The sequence below is a fragment of the Convolutriloba macropyga genome, chromosome 2 (genome assembly GCF_964194025.1).
Source record: "Convolutriloba macropyga chromosome 2, txConMacr16.3, whole genome shotgun sequence".
NCBI classification, from domain to species: Eukaryota; Metazoa; Xenacoelomorpha; order Acoela; family Convolutidae; genus Convolutriloba; species Convolutriloba macropyga.
Genome location: NC_134469.1, coordinates 54,491,633 through 54,509,864, shown reverse-complemented (window position 1 = coordinate 54,509,864; position 18,232 = coordinate 54,491,633). Strand labels below are relative to the sequence as shown.

Genomic DNA, 18,232 nt, shown 5'->3' with positions numbered 1-18,232 from the left:
GAGGGCATTAAGCGCTTCTAGAGCCTTACCAGGCATAAGAATGCAGGTCACTGGAACTGTTTTGAGGAAACAATTTCGTGGTGTGAAGGTTGTTCTTAATCTTAAGTTTGACCCCCTGAGTCACAACCCCCTCGCCTTAACACTCCCTTTTTCCACCGTCTTCCACCTGCCGCATTAAGTTCTCTTAGAGCCTTACCAGTCTCTTATAGTGCGATTCACCAAAACCGTTTTGAGAAGACAAATTCATGGTGTGAAGGGCGATTCTTAATTAAATCTTTTGACCCACCTCAGTCATCCCCCAACACGCCCCCAGTCTACCCTCCTCAACTGGTAATTGGACCCACCTCTCATCCAGCCTTCCTAATCCTACCCCGCTCCTACACCATTCCGCCCTCACCCCCCTCCATGCTAGCATCTCCCGAGTTGGGTACTACCGAAGTCAACTGCTAGCTTGGCGTTTGAGAGCAATTCGACCGACGTTAGTTGGTTATTCAGCTTCTGTATTCTTCTAACATTTTTTAAATAGAGTTTGGGTTATCTCTGTGGTTGAAGTTGGTAGTTATGGGTTTTTTTGGTTGCCTTTCTATATATTTGATTTGTTTTTACGTTTTTTGAATATCATTGAGTAAGTTAATGCAAATTTTGGCAGATTTTTGTCTCTTTAATTTCTTTGCCTATTTCTTGTACTTTTGTGCTTCCCGCTATCTTTCTTTTTTTTGGGTTTTATTTTAATAAATGAATGAAAACTAAATGAATTTAAAGGTCTTTTGCTACTGGTTATTTTGGAGCTGCTCTTTATTAAGAAGTTTTATCGGATTTTTTATCAGTCTTGTCAGATATATTCTATTGGTAATTTTCTTGTTACTGTTCCAAAATGATTAGAATATTTAGGTAAGGCAGTCAGGGTGGTCATTTCTCTACTTTCAGATGGCTCCCAATTTCATCTGACCATCATTTTTTCTGTTTACATTTTTTGATGATTTTTGAATTTAGGTCAAATCTAGTTGTGATTTAAGCCAAAACGGATTAGGAAGGGGATCGAAGACTCGAGTGGTTTTGCTGCTTAAATATTTTTCTCTAGAGGGTCACATTGAAGTGAGAAAACTGTGGTTGAACAATAAATAGTTTTTCTGTTCAGATGCACAACTTGACTTCGGTGTTTTCACTGTTTTCCGAGCTTTTCATAGTTTCTTTTCTAAAAACTATTGAAATCCAATTCTTAGTCTAAGTGTTCAGTTGGATGGCTGAGTATTTAAATATAGGAATAAATTATTGACGATTTTTCAAGGTCGTTTAAGAAAAAACTTTCAAAGATCTTTTCTGGTTTTCTAATCAAAGTTGAAGTTAATCAGTTTTCAGTTGGAGGCATTTAAGCTGATTTTAGCATTACTAGACCTGAAGAATTTTCTCATAATTTTTTTAATGCGTCGATTTTTCTGGTTTGTTCTTTCAACGTAAAAAATAGTGCTCAGCACATGGCGTTTTTCATTTTATATTGACAATGCATAAAAAATGTTTTGTACAATCAGCTGTCATAAAATATTGCTGGTTTACTCTGAAATTTAGGCTTATTTTCTCAAAGAAAACGTGATTCCGGTTTTTCTCTCGTCTTGATTATAAATATTGTTGCGATCCCTTTTGCTTGCATGCAGATATTGGCGCCGATATTTCTGCCCCTGGGGTTGGTCGAATTTTCTACGTTAAGTAATTATTTTTTATTAAAAAAGTGCAAATTATGTACACACATTTTGTCAAAAAAAGTCTTTTAAAGCAGCTAGCTCTTGATTGGCACTTTCTCTCACGTTTTTGATAGTTGACATAAAGAAAATAGCAGCATGCTAGAGCTTAAAAGAAAAAATGAACCTATTGCGAGATCTTTAGACGTTCTGTTTCAATTTTACTATATTACTCAAAGTAGGCAGTTTACGCATCAATTTGTGACTTCATTAATTCGTGTTTATCAACCAAAAACAAGCTTTTCACTTTGCGACTGCAGATTGGAGATCTATCGCTATGAGGTTAAATGTTTCGCTTTCTACCTAGGTGATCCTAAGGAGACCTTGCTTTTGCAACCTTGTTGCCATATTAGACTCTTTATATGCCAAAATTTCCTTAAAAAATCTTTCACAATGTAGTTTATCTGCCGATCTCAGTAAAAATTTAAGAAAAAGCTCTTTTAGGTGCGACTCATACACGGTGAGAAAGCACTTTGAAAAAATAATTCTCAAGCTTTTTTTGCGAAAATATATGGACGTAAGTCTTTCATTGCGCATCTGAAAGATTGGAAGCAGTGCCTTGTACTACTTTAAATGCGTTGTTTTAAAATTTAGCTGGAAGATATGAGATGCCGAAATCTTTTTGTTAATCAGATGCTCTGTTTTCTCAATTTACGGCAACTTTTTTTTACATGCAACCATAATTTTACTACTGTCAAATCGCCTTGAATATTTGAAACTATGCATTCAATAGCACAAATAATCGTATCAAAAATAAACGATGATTTAACCAACTTAATTGTGGGGTATCCAGCAATAGAGGCAGTGATAAATGGCATCAAACGCTTTCTTTAGCTCCAAGAAAATCTAAAATGTTTGAAAGCGTGCTCCGCTTCCAGGGGAACTTAACTGTATACTTGGAATAAGATTGTAATATTCGAAGTAGAGGTAGATCGTGAGAACGATTGTGCGTTCATAAACTTTACTCAAGACTTGAAAGCGTTTTCTATTCGTCTGTTTTACAGCCACTTTTAAAAAAGGAATGACAAAAGCTCGTAACATTGTGTCAGGAAATGCACCAAATGGGAATGAAAAGTTAATCAAACAGACAAATAGGGAGCAATTATTTTTGCTGAGTAATTGGAACATTAATTGTAGAATAGTTGAGTAATGCGTGACTAAATAACGATGTTGTTGACTGTGCTCTGTGGAATGTGAGATCTCTTTCTAATAAAGTACAGAGAACAATTGATTATCTATATCGAAATAAGTTTTCGCAATTACCGAGACCTGGATTTCAACTGATAATGAATTTGTACTGAAAATGGTAGCAAGAAAAGCTATAGTTTTTTACACGCCGATAGAACACTAAGTCATGGCTGTGGAATAGCGCTGTTTTACAAAACAAAACGTAAGTCTGTCTTACGGTTTCACCAGATGAGGGTGCACGCTGAAATGATGAGCGTTGTATTGAAGATCAATCAAACTGAAATTTTTGTTTTTCTTGGTTACAGACCGCCAAATGGATTATTCACTCCGTTCATTGAAGCAGTCGGTGACTAACTAGCCAGATACTGCGCAAAACTTGATATGTGTTTTGTTCTTGCAGATTTTGATATCCCTTCAACAAAGATGCCTCGCACTGAAGAAAACTGGAATCAACGCTAAAAGAATTTGGATTGGCTAACCAGATTTTTGAGCCCACTACAATTTCTGGCAACATTCTTGACTTGGTCATTACGAATGAAGAGAACCATGCTCGGTGCAAAGTTGGTAAAAACTTTGTCTCAGGATGATTACTGAAATTTTTTCTTTCACCATTGAGAAGTACGTCCACAAGAAGGAAGCAAATGTGTTCAGATGGGCAAAAGTAAACACAGGCCTTACTGTTCATAATGTTTATAACTGCTTCGAAAATTTTGAACTAGAGATTTTTAAAATTAATATAGACTCATATGAGTCAGAACATCTTTTAATCAATGATGTTTTTAATCAACTGTACTTAACGTTAGTGAAAGTTAGAGATCAACAAGTTATCACGTGAAGACATTTTCAATGCTAAGCCCAACCCAGGTATCGATACTGAGTGGCTGAAATTGAAGAGACAAAAATAATGTTGGAACAAGAAATGAGACTCTACTCAACTAACTCTACGTCAACTCTACGTTTTAACTCTACGTCAACTAATGACATAGTGCCCACCAATATTCTCAAAGCCATGATATGCTCGTATCCAGAGTGTTTTGCCTCAGTGATAAACATTTTATTAAGCGGAATTTTTCCTGATAGCACTTGATTTGAGCTCAGCAATTGATGCTGTCGACTTTAGTATCTTAAATTCAATTTTAGAACATATTCTTGGAATAAAATGCACTGTACGGAAACTTTTTTTACTACATACCTGCACAACAGAAAAACCCGTAAAGCAATTGACGATAAATGGTTCGAAAGCATCACAACGCACATCTGCTTATCACAAGGTTCAATACTGTTTATTTAATCAGGTTGATTCATTTTTTGGATGGTTTAAACTTTTTTATCATGTTTATGCAGATGACAGCCAGTTATTAATCTGAAGTCAGCGAAAAAATTAGAAAAGTTTCCTCAGTCTGTGGGACCTTGAAATTAAAAATCAGCCAAGAAAAGACAGGGGTTAATTTTGAAAGCAAGAGATCAACTTTTCGAGTTCCTTCTGAAATGGAAATTAGTGACCTTAAAGTAAAGATATGTGCTAAATTTCGACTCCTAGGGATGACATTAGATAGTCATCTCAGTTACGCAGTTCCATTGAAAAAATTCAGTAAACAATGTTTCATACAATTACGAATTTTATACTCTATCAGAAAGCATGTTGGATATGAACAGCGGAAAGAACTTGCTACATGATTTATTTTGTCCGCCCTGGACTACTGCAACACAATGTACATCAAAATTGATAAAATTCTCCTACGAAAATTGAAAAGAATGTAAAATGCTGCAGCACGGTTCGTTTGTTGATACACAAGTTCCAAAAGCACCACTGCCCTGTCGAGAAAACTACATTGGTTACCCATGGAGTTCAGAATATCATAAGATCCTATGCATGATGCACAAGGTGAACAGTACGACAGCAACCTCGTACCTATTGCAGTTTTTATCTCGAATCGTCAAATCACATCCCAAAAAGAATGAGTTATTCGGACTACCGAAATGCAAGAAAATTCCAAAAAGCAGCTTTAGATACCATACCAAGGGGCGAAACAATGAAACGAGTTACCTGAATATCTACGACAGACGAAAGACTATTCGACTGTCAAAAATTTCCTTACAATCCATTTGTTCTGCCAATTTTGCTGGAAATAAAACATTGATCTCCAAAACAACCACCTATTGGAACAGAAAGAGTGGTCAAAAGCCCTCTCATCATCATTAATAATTTTGTCATCACAAGAAAACTTTTGATCTAATTGTCTATTGATTTCTATCAATTCTTTCTTATTGCTTCGAGAAGCCACAAAATTTTTTGGCTCTAGTATTTAAGAACTTGATTTTTTCAGTTTGATGCTTACTTTGGTGCAGGCCTCTTTATTGAAAAAGTCATAAAAAACTCGTTGTGTTTCCTTCTGAAAAGTTTTTTTGTACATTCTGGCAAATGTCATCTGGTAATTACCTAATTTGTTTAGCTAAAATCATGGAGTTCATACCTTTATCGAGTTTCCCAAGCAGAAAATAATTACGTTTTGCCTTTTTGATTCATTTTTCTGGACTTTCTTGTTTTTGAATTTAATCGTTCTTTTGGTGCAAAATTCATAGATTCTTCAGTGAAGAAATATTTCTCTATCATTATTTTTTTTGTAAATGTTGACGAATCATTTTGGTGTTTTCTGTTTTGTTTTTCGTTGTTTCGGGACCATGATTTTTTTAAAATCAAGTAAAATTTTCGAAGTTACTACAAGTGAAATTTATGAAATACTTGATGAAAGCCATCTGGATGGTCTTTAAATTTGAACACTTTTTCTTCGTTTAATTTGAAAGAGAGAGAGAGAAAGAGAGCTAATTTCTCTGAGTATATTTAAACGTCAAATTATAACACATGTCAAAAATTCCTACTTTTAGAGTTTAACATCAGAAAGCGCCCACCAGTTATCTCTAAATTATTCATAAAAGCATTGTAGACTCAGAGAAGGCAATCTATGGATCCGACTGGATCACTGAGCACTGCCCTTTAAATTTTCATCTTTGGGTATGAATGTTCGAAAAAAAATTCTCGAGTGAAAGATAGATGAAATTCTGAATTTTTATGATGGAATTTTCAATTTCAGAGTAATTTTTTCACCCATTTAGAAGGACCCAGCCACAGCAAATTGAATCATACCGTGATGTCTTTTTAACTTAAAAGTTTTTTCCTAGAAAGGTGCACATAAAGTAACAATAAGAAGATTGTTTTTGTTGATTCATTGTTCGATAAAATGTAGTCTCTGATCTTGTGCACCAGACTGTCAAACGAACAATCAGAAAGCTCATTTAATTTGGATGGTAACACATTGTTTTCAATGAAAAGAATAAGTATTTTGGCACCTCTGTATCTCAGTGAATTCTTTTCGAACTTTTGTATACACTTTGGTATTTTCAACAACCATTTGAAAGATCTTCCTGTTGAATCGATGGAACGGAATTCAAAAGAAATTTCCTCGTTAAGGTATCTATCTGTGTGCATTTTATTTAGTTTTTATTTAAGAACTTCGTTAATATGCATTTCGTGTGCAGTTAAGACCTTGTATTTCTCAAAAAAAAGTTACATTCTCTGTGTATTTGCGGAACAAATGAATTTTTTTTTTGCAATAGAACTCAAGTTTGAAGAGCAGTAAAGTTCACATATCAATATATCAACACACCATATTGAATGATGGTTTATTTTATCAATAAAACTGGAGTAATGGCTTAATTTTGAGACTATTCCGCACTGTTTTATCCGAATGCACTCCGAGAAACTTGCAGCTTTTTGCCTCAGGTATATTGACAAAATTTCATTTCAATACAAAACCTATTGACATTAGAGGCCCTGTTTCCTATTTTAATATTCATTTGACAACTTTTTTAAGGATTAAGGGACAGCTTTTTGGCAATAAGTCATTTCTCTACGTTGACAACATCCTTTTGTTTTGATTCAAAATCACTATTGTCTCCTGTTTAAGTAAGGAACGTTATAGGGTTTTTAATAGTAACACCCTTAAGTTCATTTAAAAACTTATATACCTGTTTTGAGTCTCCGAAGCATTGGAGAACTTTTGCTCTGAGTAATATTTCTTTTTGGCTTTGATGGTTTTCTCCACTTTAATACGTAGTGGTTTAAATTGGTCCAATTTTCCCTTGTTCTAACGGTTCATTTTCCAGTACTTGTGTGACTGGTTTCTTTTGCAAATCAATTTTTTTAATTTTTTGTCAAAACATTTAGGTTTTCTTATTGTATTCCCGCTTGAACTCCGGTAAGGTGCAGACATTGCTAATACTTCTTTAAAAGTTGTTTTAAATCTATCAAATTCACAATTTATACTTGCCGTTTCCTGGTATCTTATCGTAGCTAGTGATTTAGAACGGTTTTCAGGAAAAGAAGATATTTTATTCAACAATTTAAAAAACTGGTGTCACGAAAACCATTTTCTGATAAACAACTTGTGCTGTTCTTCTCTAATTGCAAGACGGTAGGAAAATAATCGCAATAATTTTGATCCTCCATTAAAAAAGTTTTCTGAATCCTTAAATTTTTCACGAAAAAGTGATCCAAACGAGTCGAGGTTTTTCGGATGATGCGATTTGGCCCACGACAACATAGTTGAAAACCATTCGATTGGATAGTCGATAGATATGATAGTCATCAGATTTTTATCTAGCACGTTGATGTTGAAGTGTCCACAAACATTACTCTCTTTGTTTTCATTGATGTTTTCCAATGTTTTCTCTAGCTAAAAAGTTAAATTCTGCTTGTTAACTCTGGGGGATTATAAACCACTAACAAAAGAATTTTTAACTCTCCAAATTTCAAGTGAACCAAAAGACTTTCATTCAATTTGTAATTCAGCTCTTTAATCGAGTGAATAATAATACCTCCCCCACCACTCATTGATTTTGACAAGCAAGTATTGTAATTTGTTACTTTGAATAAATTCGGATCATCATTATCGGATAGCTATGAGTCTGTTTATCATATGACGGAAGGTAGAGACTCAAGACAAGATATCAGTGCCTTTGATTCTTCATGATTTTTTAAATGGATCTAGTATTTAAGTAAAATTTTGTGATTTTATGCAGATCTAGTTTTGGTCACTTTTTTAAATCTATTGGGTGAACTCTTATGTTCCAGACTCTTCACAGCACTTCGCTCCTAAACGGTTGTTCCTCAATATCAGAAGGAATTGTCTCTTTGGCTTTCGGTGAATCACTAATGAGACCCATAACAAAATCTAGCAATTCGTCTTTATCAGCTCTCCTGCTTTTTAGTTCCTCCATTAGATTGCTATAGTCACTTTTTTCAAAATTGTCACGCATACGCTTTAGGGAAGGCATTCTGATTGATAAAGGTGTACAAGGTGCAAAATTGGGTTGTTTTGTTAGCTTCGGAACAACTGTGTTGTAATTAGATTCATTGATTTTTATCGAACCCGCTGTTGTGGTGTGTCATTGGCTTTGCTTTTGTTGTAGAGTCTTTGGATAACTGAACTTGTGATCAATTTTACTAGCAACGGGTTGCAATTCAATAATATCTTGATTAGATTTTAGTCCTAGATATCGCGTCATCCCATCTGACTCAACCCATCTTGATCTGAAGAAGTTGCGCCCAATTTTTTGTAGTGACTTTTAATTGTTGTGCTCGAGCCTCCTTTTTCAACGATTTGTCGTACTTGCTCAATCGCGCTAGAATAAAAACCGCTTTTACCTTATTTAGATTCCTATAATTCCTTAGCAAACCCTTCCTGGTCTATATTCTTTGCTTCTGGTCAAATTAGACGAACTTCGCGATTGCTGGTGAAGGATTGAATGGCCATCCTCTGCCCAACGGATGGTACGCTTTTAAATCGCGCGGTTCAATGTTGAAATTCAACACATTTTGGATATAGTTTATAACATCTGAGAGGTAGGTTTCATTTGAACTAAACTGTAGATTACTAAATATTAGACAATCTTTCGATTGATATCTTTCCAGCTGACTAACCTTAATCCTCAGCTGTGCCAACACAGATTCCAATTCGGCAGTTCGTGTATTTTTTGGCAATTTTTTTTTTATTAGGGTTTTCAAAGTTTCCTTAGATGGTTCATCAAAACTCTCACTATCATGCATCTTTCATCAGATATCCCATGCCTTGCTGGCTCGTCTCAAAAACTATTTAAGTTTATCACATCAATTTGAGATTATTTGAAAGACAATTTAGGTACTCCTGAACAAGCTTCGGTTCTTAACTAACATTTGATCCCTGCACAGTTCTGTTGAAATGCTTTTTGCATAACCTGTTACCAACCATTTTATGTGAGATACTGTTTTGATGATGGAATAATGATCTGAAAACGTTGAGAGAAGGCTTCCAGCTCTTCATTGTTTAAGTTCATGGTATAAATGAAATGATCAAGGCAGGTTTAGGTGTTTGTTTGTTGCTCTTGCGGCAGCCTTCGATTATAACTCAAATCCGTCCAAATATCTACCAAATACTTTCAAACGTATTTATGTTAATATTTTAGAAAATGTTTCGTCTAAGAAATTATCGAAGTTGTCGACAAATTCCTTTTTTGTTTAACCTTGGACTGTTGTAGCACACGGCTTCTCTTAACTGGCTACCTTGTACTTCTTGTTCAGTGAAAACGGATTCATCAAGGGAGATTGGTAGCTCATTTACTAAATTAGTGTGCTTTGGTTTGAAGCATTTCTAGCACACCTCTACCTCTATTTTAACTATAAAATTATCGTATCGTAACTAAATTTTTTTTTTGGTGTCACTCAACATTTAACAAAGATTCAATGAGAGAAATAACATATGGAGTATCGTCTAAGCATATAACAGAATGAGCATTGTTATGGAAAACAGATATATAGAAAACCCTTCCCAGTAAGTGTAGCAGTTTTCACAGAAAATGTTTTTTTTTGTGCTGATTGCTGATTTTATCACAACTGCGGTGTTCTTTTCATCCAAAAGCTCATCTTTTTATCCACTGCGCAGCTCATTTTTTGAATGTTTGTACATGTAGATGAGAGGCGCCTGATTGTTCGAGTTCACTGTTAGGTTTCGGTTGCCATTTACCTCGCAGGTCACATTTTCGAGATTTTCTGGTGCTCATTGATTCTGGTTCGTCTTTGCCGATGACACCGTGAATATTAACGAACATTACGTCATTTAACCATCTCTACTGGGAACAGTTTTTCTACTGGATGCTGCAAAGTACGTAGGATCAAGGCAAAGGTTTTTTTACAATTTTTATAAGATTAGGTTGATCCTGTCTGCAAATCTGCAAAAAATTTTGGATCATATAGAAAAATAAGATCGGAGAGAGGAGAAGGGCTTTAGTAACGTTTCTTTTCTTTTCGTAACATTTCAACCGTTTTTTTTAGAAAGTGAATATAAACAATTCCTAAAATCAATATACAATAAGTGGCGAAGTTAAACGCTTTGAAGTAAACTCTTTACGCGCCTTCACTGTGATGAAGTGTGTTGCATTTGATGGCTTTGGAATTCATATGCACATGCAGTTTGCCAATCCTTCTTTTTATTCAAAGTACAGTTTTCAGGTAGTTAGTTTAGCAATCTAGTTATGGCTTATGGAGGAGCCGATGACCGAAGTTTACAAACAGTTAACAGCAATGGGCTAATGAGCTCTAATGGAGATTCAAATGGGGAATCGGGTTTACCAGATCTACTCTCGAGTGATTTGTCATTTTCAGCAATGCTCGAACAATTTGTTGAGGGAACTAATTCCAGTTGCAAGGCCAAATCAAACGTTTTATCAAGTTTGGATTCCGAAGTGATGCTTTCTGGTGGTTTCAAATCGAGGACGGAGTTGTATGAGTTCAAACGACAGCAGTTGGAGGCTTTCCATAGTGACTGTTGGAGCTGGAAGTTTCTTAACGAGTATCTCAGGGAGCAGATTTCAGAATCGAGGTACACAGAGCTTGAGCTTACTATCAAAAAATTTCAAGATACGTCAAAAGAATTGCTTGGCAAAGAAGTGGACACAACGCAAATACAAGCTGGAGTTGTTTACTTAATAAAAACCCTAAGAGGAACGAAATATATTTCAAATGAACAGAGGCACCAGCTCAAATTATATTTCGGTGATTACAATGAGACTCCTATGAATCGAGCTGCAAATTTGGTTGAGGCTCTGGAGAAGATTTCCAAAATGAAAGTTATCAGGTGGAACGAATTGGACAGTCCTCCCAAAAGTGAACATCTAATGGACAAACCATTTGGTGCTGGTATAACGCTTACACCGTTTAACGGTGTGTTCCCTTCCGTAAGGTGTTTCTTAGACGAAAACGAGAGACCTCAAGTGGCTGAGAACAGTGCTGCCAACGGGGATGTTATTTATTCGTTGGAATGGCTGATTGGTCAGTTGAAGCCCAAGTATAGTGTGAAGGAACAGAGTTTGGGATTGGGTGTGAGTGAGATGGCCTCGGCTGTGATGGAACTGTTGAAGTGTAAGCTCAAGTCGAACGAGGATTTACAGTCGGAACTAGTTGAGTTGTTGGGATTCGATTTGTAAGTGCCATGTGATTTCTATATTATTCAATATTATTATTACCGAATTTTGATTCTTTTAAAATATAACTAGAATTAAAGAGCGGCAGTTTGTTGCTTTCTAAGGGAGTGTGTGTGTGTGTGTGTGTGTGTGTGTGTGTGTGTGTGTGTGTGTGTGTGTGTGTGTGTGTGCGTGCGTGTGTGTGTCTGCGTGTGTGTCTGCGTGTGTGTGTGTGTGTGTGTGTGTGTGTGCGTGTGTGTGCGCGTGTGTGTGTGTGTGCGCGTGTGTGTGTGTGTGCGTGTTGTGTGCGCGCGCGTGTGTGTGTGTGTGCGTGTGTGTTGTTGTGTGTGCGCGCGTGCGTGTGTGTGTGTGTGTGTGCGTGTGTGTGTCTGCGTGCGTGTGTGTGTCTGCGTGCGTGTATGTGTGTGTGTGTGTGTGTGTGTGTGTGTGTGTGTGTGTGTGTGCGCGTGCGTGCGTGCGTGCGTGCGTGCGTGCGTGTGTATGTGTGCGTGTGTGTGCGTGCGTGTGTGTGCGTTCGTGTGTGTGTGTGCGTGTGTGTGTGTCTGCGTGCGTGTGTGTGTGTGTGTGTGTGTGTGTGTGTGTGTGTGTGTGTGTGTGTGTGTGTGTGTGTGTGTGTGCGTGCGTGCGTGCGTGCGTGTGTATGTGTGCGTGCGTGTGTGTGCGTTCGTGTGTGTGTGTGTCTGCGTGTGTGTGTGTGTGTGTGTGTGTGTGTGTGTGTGTGTGTGTGTGTGTGCGTGCGTGCGCGAGCGCGTTTTCGTGTTCGCTCAGTCAATAATGCAGTAATTGAAGCCAGAAATTGACAATGAAGAGTGAAATGGGGGCATATGAATTAAGAATATGAAGTCACTAAAGAGCGAACAAATCTATATCCTATGTATTTTTGAGTTAATAATCCCTCGACCTAACGATTGTGTTTAGAATTGAATTGGTAATCGAGATCTTGGCGCATCGAGACGCCATTGTGTTGGGCCAGGACGATGCAACCGTCAGGGCGCAACTCGAATCAACAGCAACGACGTCCAGAGGGAATCAGCAAAGAAGTGCCATCGACCCAGAAGTTCTTAGGAAGTTCCTACCCAAAATGCCTGGAAATAATAATTCGGGATGTCAGATTGTCGTCCAGAGTGAAGAGGAGAAAGAACTAAAGAAGATTGTGAGAAAAGAAGAGAAAAGGTTCAAGCGATTGGTGGGACAGAATAAAGAATTTGAAGGTTAGGATTGGTTTTAGTAACCAGAGAACATTCTCACAGGCCTTGATAGCAGTTGTTTTTACCAAATTTTACCCGACTTCCTTGCTGTGATGTTTTTGTTTGCTGCAGTTTTGAACGTTATTATTCTCCAATCAACTTTTTTCTGACTCATTAATAGCCGCGAAGTGATAGCGGCTATTATTGGGGACATAGTGGTTTTTACGACTCGAAAAGGAGTATTGAGATTCTACAGGTTTTTACGACTCGAAGAGGAGTGTTGAGATTCTACAGGTTTTTTTACAATTCAAAGAATTTGAATTGTATTGGGGCGCTGTGTTTTTTACAATCCAAGAATTGGATTGTAATGGTGCTCTGTCTTTTTACAATTCAAAGAATTTGAATTGTATTGGGGCGCTGTCTTTTTTTTAAGATCTGTTCACACATTTTCATGATTTTTGAAGTCAAATTGGAGTAGTGATTTTGGTCACGCCGAAACAGGAAATGGAGCGAAAAAGCGAGTGGTTTTGCGGCGTGAATTTTTTTCGCTCTAATTTTAAAGTAGAGTGAGAAAACGGTGTTTGAACAAAAATTCGGTTTCTCGGTAGCGGTTTTTTTGTTCACATGCGGCAATTTCACTCTGATTTTTACTGTTTTTTCGATTTTTTGGATCGGATTTTTTTGTAAATGGTTTTCCCAATCCATTCACAGCTCATGCTAGGCCTAGTTGTTTGTTTGAATTGATATTTCATTTCTCGCTAGTGGTTTTTTTGTTCACATGCGGCATTTTGACATTGATTTTCTGTTTTTTTCTTATTTTTTGATCTGATTTTTTTAAAATGGTTTTCTCAATTGACTCATAGTTCATTCTAGGTCTAGTTTTTCTGTTCAGTCAATGAAAATTCTTTGAATTGTACGTCAGGACTTGTCCTGCTATGTTTTTTATTTTTGTAAGATGTTTTCACACCTGTTTTCATTACTTTGAGCTTTCAAAACGGGATAAACAGGTAAAGCTCAGCGGGCATCAAGTTTCATTAGAGGCCCGCGTTTAGTAGTCCCTCAAGTACTCAGAGTTGTGAAGCTACTGGGAAGGCCGTAATTTATGGTTTAAAGGTCATTTTTTGGAGTTTTTGAGCCTAAAATAATGAAATTTTTAGCATTTTTTCGTCATTTTTTGGATTTTTTGTTACACCAGTCTGAAATTGAGGTTTTTTAAAGTTGATAAAGGTCCTTTGCAAGACGTAATTGCTTTTTACGGCCACTTTAAGCGCTATATCTATTGCTACTCCGAGCATAAACACGGTAATTTATACTAATTTTTTCAAATTGTTTGAAAATTTTTGTCATTTTTTGAGTTTTTTCAGACTTTGATGTCAAAAAAGCTCTTCTGGGGTTAAATAATAGGTTATTGCATAGTTTCTAGTGGTAATGAAGTGGTTTTAAACATTTTAACTTCATGAATTTTACCAATTTTTTAAAATCAAACTTGGTTTTTTTTCAAATTTTCTGACATTGTCAGTATTCAAGTTTTCCAGCCCCAGGGTCAAGAGGCCTCATCTAGGAGTTGCTAATAGTTTACTGAAAATATTTTTTGGCTGTTTGTTAAAGTTGCAATTTTTTCCTTTAAATTTTTGAAATTTTTATTCAGTGGCCAGGGAACCCCCTATAGGGTTTGCTAGCATGTTACTACATAGTTTCTAGGGGCAATAAAATAGTTTCCATTTTTTTATTTTTGCATTTGTTTGGATTTTTTAAATAAAGCTTGGATTTTTTAAATAAAGCTTGCAATTTAAAATTTTCGATTTTTTTGTCATTCTCTGAGTTTAACTATCTTTACGGCCAACGAAACTTTTTAAATGTTGTAGACGGTGTACAAAACAGAACTCCAGAGTCAAAAAATTTTTTTGACCTTTTTTATAGCCCTATTTTTGGAAATTTTCTTTAAATTTTCTCTTCTCAGTTTCTTGCTGCATTTGTCATATTTGTCCAGTTTATTTACTTTTAGTGGCAGACTCATCTCTTTCAAGGTTTTTGCGTTAGTTAATGAGTATTTTGAAATGAGTCATATATGGTCTTCAAGTTAAAAGCTTCAAGGGTTTTAGCAATGATCGTTTTTTTTTGGTTAGTTTGTTTGATTCTTTTAGTTTCTCAACTGAGATTTTGTCTTGTTGGCTGGGATTGTTCAATTAATCTGCTAGTCAGGTTCATTAGGTCTGTCTTTCACTCAATTACTTGGATTGTATTTCAGGACTTGTCCTGCTGTGTTTTTTTCTAAGATGTCTTCACACATTTTTCAACGACTTCGATCTTTCAAAACGGTATAAACAGGTAAAGACCAGCGGGCATTAAGTTTCATTAGAGGCCCAAAGTGGTCTTTAGTAGTCCTTCAAGTGCTTAGAGTAGTGCAGCTGCTGGGATGGCCTTAATTGAAGGTTAAAAGGTCGTTTTTAGGAGTTTTTGGGCTCAAAATGCTGCAATTTTTCATGTTTTTTTCGGATTTAGTTTTTTTAGGATTGAGTTTTTTTCGGATTGAGTTTTTTTAGTTTTTGTTTGATTAGTCTTAGGTTGAAGTTTTTAAAAGTTGGTTGACGAAGGCCTTTTTCGAGACAAATTTAATTTTTATGACTATTTTTTGAGCTATTTGTATTGGTACTACAAACACAAACACGCAAAATGATACTAATTTCCAGCTTCAGGGGCTAAGGAATCTCCTTTGAGCTTTGATAATGGGGCACTGCATAATTTCTAGTAACAACGGATTGTTTTTCAACATTTTAATGCTCAAAATTTAGCAAATTTTTGATAAAGTTTGCAATTTTTTTCAAGGTTTTCTAAAGTTTTTGTCAGTTTTTCGTATTTGTCCATTATCAAGTACCAAAAAACCTATTCCAAGGTCTGATGAAATTTGCTGCATGGCTGTTAGTTTCAATGGATTTGTTTTCAACAATTAAACCTTTCGAATGTTAGAAATTACTTGATAAAATTTGCATTTTAAGGTTTTCGAAAACATTTGTCTTTTAGTCAGTTTTTCTCACCTCAGTAGCCAGCTAACCTCATCCAAGGTTTGATAGTCTGTTATTAAATAGTTGCTGGGGGGCAAGTGAATGGTTTCATACTTTTTATTTGAAAGAATTTCTTTTTTTGAAATTTGAAATTTTTTCTAAAAATTTTTGCCTATCGGTCTTTGAGCGCATGAATTTTTGAAGGCTTGGAATTGGGTTACGGGATGGCGTCTAATAGCCTCTAGATACACAGAAACGATTCTGAAGATTTTAGTATCACAATTTTTTGTAACATTTCATTAAAATTTGCAATTGTTTTCTTTTTGATTTTTTGGTCATTTTCGAGTTAATCGATCTTCAAGGGCCAATGAATTTATTTCAGTTATTGCAGATATAATACTGGACCGATTTCAGAAACAAAAATTGGTTTTGAACATACTTTTGAAATAAGTATATTTAAAGAGATCAATTTTGCCTTAGGGGTAAAAGCTTCTAGAGTTTTAGCAATGAGTATATTTTTGTTCAGTTTTTTTATTGTTTTAATTTCTGAGTTTTTTTGGAGATGATTTTGTTTCTGTTTTAGCTGGCATTGTTCACGTGATCTGCTAGTCAGGTAGAGTATTTCTAGGTTTTTTATTCAATTCTTTGAAATGTATTTCAGGACTTGTCCTGCTATGTTTTTTTTAGCAAAAAGCAAGTTTGTTCATGACTTGAATTTTGACTTCTTTCTATTCGAGTTTTTACCTCCGTTTTTGATTGTTGACTTCTGTTTTCGAACATTGGACTTTAACAAAAGCTTAGTTTGTTATTTAAAGCAAATGGTTACAGTCTGTAACTCAAGGTGAAGAGGTCAATTTGAGAAAATTTGATCCCTTGATCCCATTTAACTACCTTCCTCGCCCACCCCCCACCCCCCACGTACCTACCCCCCCCCACAACGTTCCTACCAAACCCACCCCCAACGTACCTACCCCCCAGTACCTACCTACCTCCCCCCACCCCACCTACCTGCCCGCACCACCACCTACCAACCCCCTACCGGCTATGTTTTTTTAGCAGAAAGAAAGTTTGTTCATGACTTGAAATTTGACTTCTTTCTCTTCGAGCATTTACCTCCGTTTTTGATTGTTGACTTCTGTTTTCGAACATTGGACTTTCACAGTAGCCCCCCCCCCTCCCGAAAAAATCTACCCCCCCCCCCCCACGTACCTACCCCCCCCCCCCCCCCCCGTTCTCCCACCCCCTTCGTACCTAACTACCCCCCCACGTACCTACCTACCCCCCCACGTACCTACATAGCCCCGCCCCACCTATCTACACCACCCAACACCATCTACCGCCCCCAACCACCAGCACCTACCCACACCCCTGAACTGAAAAAATTTTAACGCTTTTTATGTTATATTGCTCTACTATTTTTGTTATTTCGAGTGTTTTTTTCGATATTCTGATATTGTCCAAGTTAGGGTAGAGATTATTTTGCACGCCGATTCGAGTCGTTCCCGGTATTCTACCGGCTATGTTTTTACAATCCAAGAATTGGATTGTATTGGTGCTCTGTCTTTTTTTCTATTTTTGTAAGATGTTTTCACACATGTTTTCATGGCTTTGAGCTTTCAAAAAGGGATAAACAGGTAAAGCTCAGCGGGTCTCAAGTTTCATTAGAGGCCCGCGTTTAGTAGTCCCTCAAGTACTCAGAGTGGTGAAGCTACTGGAAAGGCCTTAATTCAAGGTTAAAAGGTCATTTTTGGGAGTTTTTGAGCCTAAAATAATGAAATTTTTAGCACTTTTTTTTGGTTTTTTGTTGGACGAGTCTGAAATTGAGGTTTATTAAAGCTGATAAAGGTCCTTTGCCAGACGTAATTGCTTTTTACGGCCACTTTAAGCTCTCTATCTATTGCTACTCCAAACATAAACACGGTATTTTATACTAATTTTTCAAATTGTTTTTTTCAAAGTGTCACAATTTTTCAAATTGTGACACTTTGATGACAAAATGCTCCTCTTTAATAATAGGTTATTGCATAGTTTTTAGGGGTAATGAAGTGGTTTTAAACATTTTAACTTCATGAATTTTACCAATTTTATAAAATCAAACTTGGTTTTTTTTTTCAAATTTTCTGACATTTATTGTCAGTATTCAAGTTTTCCAGCCCAAGGGGTCAAGAAGCCTCATCTAGGGTTTGCTAATAGTTTACTGAAAATATTTTTTGGCTGTTTGATAAAGTTGCAATTTTTTCCTTTCAATTTTTGAAATTTTTATTCAGTGGCCAGGGAACCCCCTATAGGGTTTGCTAGCATGTTACTACATAGTTTCTAGGGGCAATAAAAGTTTCCAATTTTTTATTTTTGCAATTGTAGGGATTTTTTTAAATCAAGCTTGCAATTTAAAATTTTTGATAATTTTGTCATTCTCTGAGTTTAACTATGTTTACTGGCCAACGAAACTTTTTAAATGTTGTAGACGGTGTACAAAACAGAACTCCAGAGTCAAAAAATTTTTTTGACCTTTTTTATAGCCCTATTTTGGAAATTTTCTTTAAATTTTCTCTTCTCAGTTTCTTGATGCATTTGTCATATTTGTCCAGTTTATCTACTTTTAGTG

The 18,232-nt window shown here is 36.2% G+C and overlaps 2 protein-coding genes across 3 annotated transcripts in view; both read left to right on the top strand.

Moving 5' to 3' along the window:
* The window catches only part of LOC142334503 (histone H3.3-like type 2), a 96,844-nt gene that overhangs the window by 3,426 nt on the left and 75,186 nt on the right, over positions 1–18,232 (top strand). The window lies entirely within an intron of this gene.
* LOC142335357 (activating signal cointegrator 1 complex subunit 3-like) lies at positions 10,406–12,669 on the top strand. Its single transcript, XM_075383812.1, has 2 exons — positions 10,406–11,437; positions 12,357–12,669. Exons 1-2 carry the CDS (start codon positions 10,491–10,493, stop codon positions 12,652–12,654), a joined length of 1,245 nt encoding a protein of 414 aa, XP_075239927.1. The 5' UTR covers positions 10,406–10,490; the 3' UTR covers positions 12,655–12,669.